Below are 2,183 nucleotides of genomic sequence, written 5' to 3'. Positions count from 1 at the left end.
TCCTGTACAATAGCGCACAGCACGTTGTACTCGGCAAGATTTTTGTCGATATCAACCACTGCGTACTGGCCGAATTTGACCACGATAACCTCACAATGTTCGTCATACGGCTGGAGGAAACGCGTGTGGTCGGTGATCTCGGCGTGCTCGCATCTGAAGAAAAAGAAGAATGGAGTGTAACCACTTCGCACTTGTACTTGGGAAACTTCTCCCTCATATGGTAATTGGTATACTTGAGAACCCGCATGCGCCGTTGATAAATAGTAAACATCAGAGGCATCCCGCAATCACGAACAACAATGGACCACACTGCAAAGTCGGCTAGGCAAAAATCGTCCATGTTCTGCAAGCGCTGTTCATACATGGTCCAGAGGTCGGCGGACTCAGCCGTCGAGTCACTCGGCATCTATCTCCTCTCGTTCCTTGTGGCTCTTGACTCGATCGCTGGCCCACATGGTTGGCACAAACTCGACTTTGCAGCTTGTCTCCGATATGGGTGGGCGTAGCAAATGCCAGGCTGCCTCCTGCATAGAAAAGAAATATGCACCATATATTTTTGCCGTAGCTGAAGTGCGTAGAAAGTACAAGCGTTATGTGTTTGCCGAGAAGCGAAGTTTCAGAAATTGCGAGCAGGAGCGGGATGGGAAAGGTAATTACCTGACAAGACATCTCGGTGGAGTTGAGCATGTTGATGCAGACTTTCTTCATTAGTGCAACGAAGTCGAGTTCTGGATGGTCCACCTGCAGCTGCACAAGCTGGCGATGAAGGCTGCTCCCGCCATAATTGCTCTTGTTTACATACTCGACAATGTACGCCGCACAGGAGTACCCGTCGATGATGAATTTGAGATCCATGTTGGAGTTGAGCACAGTGACGATCCATGGATTGAAGGTGTCCGTCCACAACTCAGTCATGGTGCACTTGCAGAGCACAGTGGGTCGTCAAAACATGGCCCTGATGATGTCCAAATACTCCAGCAATGTCAAGCGGTTGTCAAGGGGGAACTCGTCGAAAGCAGCATAAGCTTTTTCAGCAAGTTTGGCATGCAGTAGAAGCGCCCGTTTTCTGCAGTGATCGCGACAAGCATCGCCTTTGTTCAGAGGTAGCAGCACGCTAGTGGTATCAAGCGGCCAATATGAAACTTTGAAGCAACAGCACCGTGCGAGATCGTTCTTCTTACAACCATTGAAAGTCTGGTTGTGGACTTGATTGGCGTAGGTGTGGGGCAGGTAAGCAGCAGACACCGATCACAAGCCTGTGATGAGACGCATGTGCTCGTATATGGATTCCTGGGGATCTGCCTCGAGCCACAGCAGTGTGTAGGTGCGCAGACTCCCGCAGTTTTGGAATTCAATGCACTTGAAGAAGTCAAGGCCACGGTGGCGGCCGAAGGGATTGGTAGCCAGCAGCACGCTGCTGAGAATGCGCAATACCACGCCCACCAGTTTGTTGAAGTACATAGAGCAAGTGAATGAATCCTCATTGACCTACCGTAGAATACCGCGCATCCGCCGATTCCACGTTGAGCGCCCACACACATATTTGTAAGACCTGTGGAAATACGTGCAGACCATTTATATGTAAAATTGATGACCGGACAAGCGCCCATTCCCTATTTTTTAACGATCATCTCTAAATTTTGAGTGGGTGCTTGCCCGGTATTTCACGGTAAGTCGCTCACTACAGGGAGCATAGTTCACTCATGGGATCACCGATCTCGGCTCCGTTACTGTCGCGGATCAAAGGACAGAGCACCCCGAGATGTGGTCAGCGGATCTCATTGGCACTTAATTCGAGAAACATAGTTTGCTTGCCAAGCTGGGGGATCATTGCAAGTAGATCTCTTTTGCATGCGTTTTAGTGCATGGAGTTCAGTATAGACTTTAGGAATGCCAGGTCCCTATCGATACACTCATCAAGAAAGACGCGGTCTTCAATCATGCAGCAAGTGATGTTTTGAGTGTCGGCGTATACTTTGCATTTCTATGGGAAAAAGCGAGTACATTTTATCTCTGCGCTCGATTAGAAGGACAAATATCACGAATAATTCGTACGTACTAGGCACATTGGAACATTTCTCAGTCACACAGACAAAATAATTGGTCACTTACGGCGTTTTTATTTTAAATTCGTGGCCTGAAAAACGGTGCTAAAACCGCTTCGTACGTGTATTTATGTGCAC

At 48.5% G+C, this 2,183-nt stretch overlaps 1 protein-coding gene across 1 annotated transcript; it reads right to left on the bottom strand.

Annotated features, from left to right (window-relative positions):
* Positions 1-322: 322 nt before the first annotated feature.
* Positions 323-1,981, bottom strand: LOC8024786. Its single transcript, XM_029977819.4, has 2 exons — positions 658-1,981; positions 323-524 (listed from the first exon to the last, which is right to left on the bottom strand). The coding sequence occupies exons 1-2, from the start codon at positions 913-915 to the stop codon at positions 396-398; spliced, it is 387 nt and encodes a 128-aa protein (XP_029833679.3). The 5' UTR covers positions 916-1,981; the 3' UTR covers positions 323-395.
* Between the last annotated feature and the right edge of the window lie 202 nt (positions 1,982-2,183).

The sequence above is a fragment of the Ixodes scapularis genome, unplaced genomic scaffold (genome assembly GCF_016920785.2).
Source record: "Ixodes scapularis isolate PalLabHiFi unplaced genomic scaffold, ASM1692078v2 PGA_scaffold8__174_contigs__length_109621045, whole genome shotgun sequence".
NCBI classification, from domain to species: domain Eukaryota; kingdom Metazoa; phylum Arthropoda; class Arachnida; order Ixodida; family Ixodidae; genus Ixodes; species Ixodes scapularis.
The sequence above is the reverse complement of the archived record's forward strand: the minus strand, read 5'-3'. Positions and strand labels throughout refer to the sequence as shown.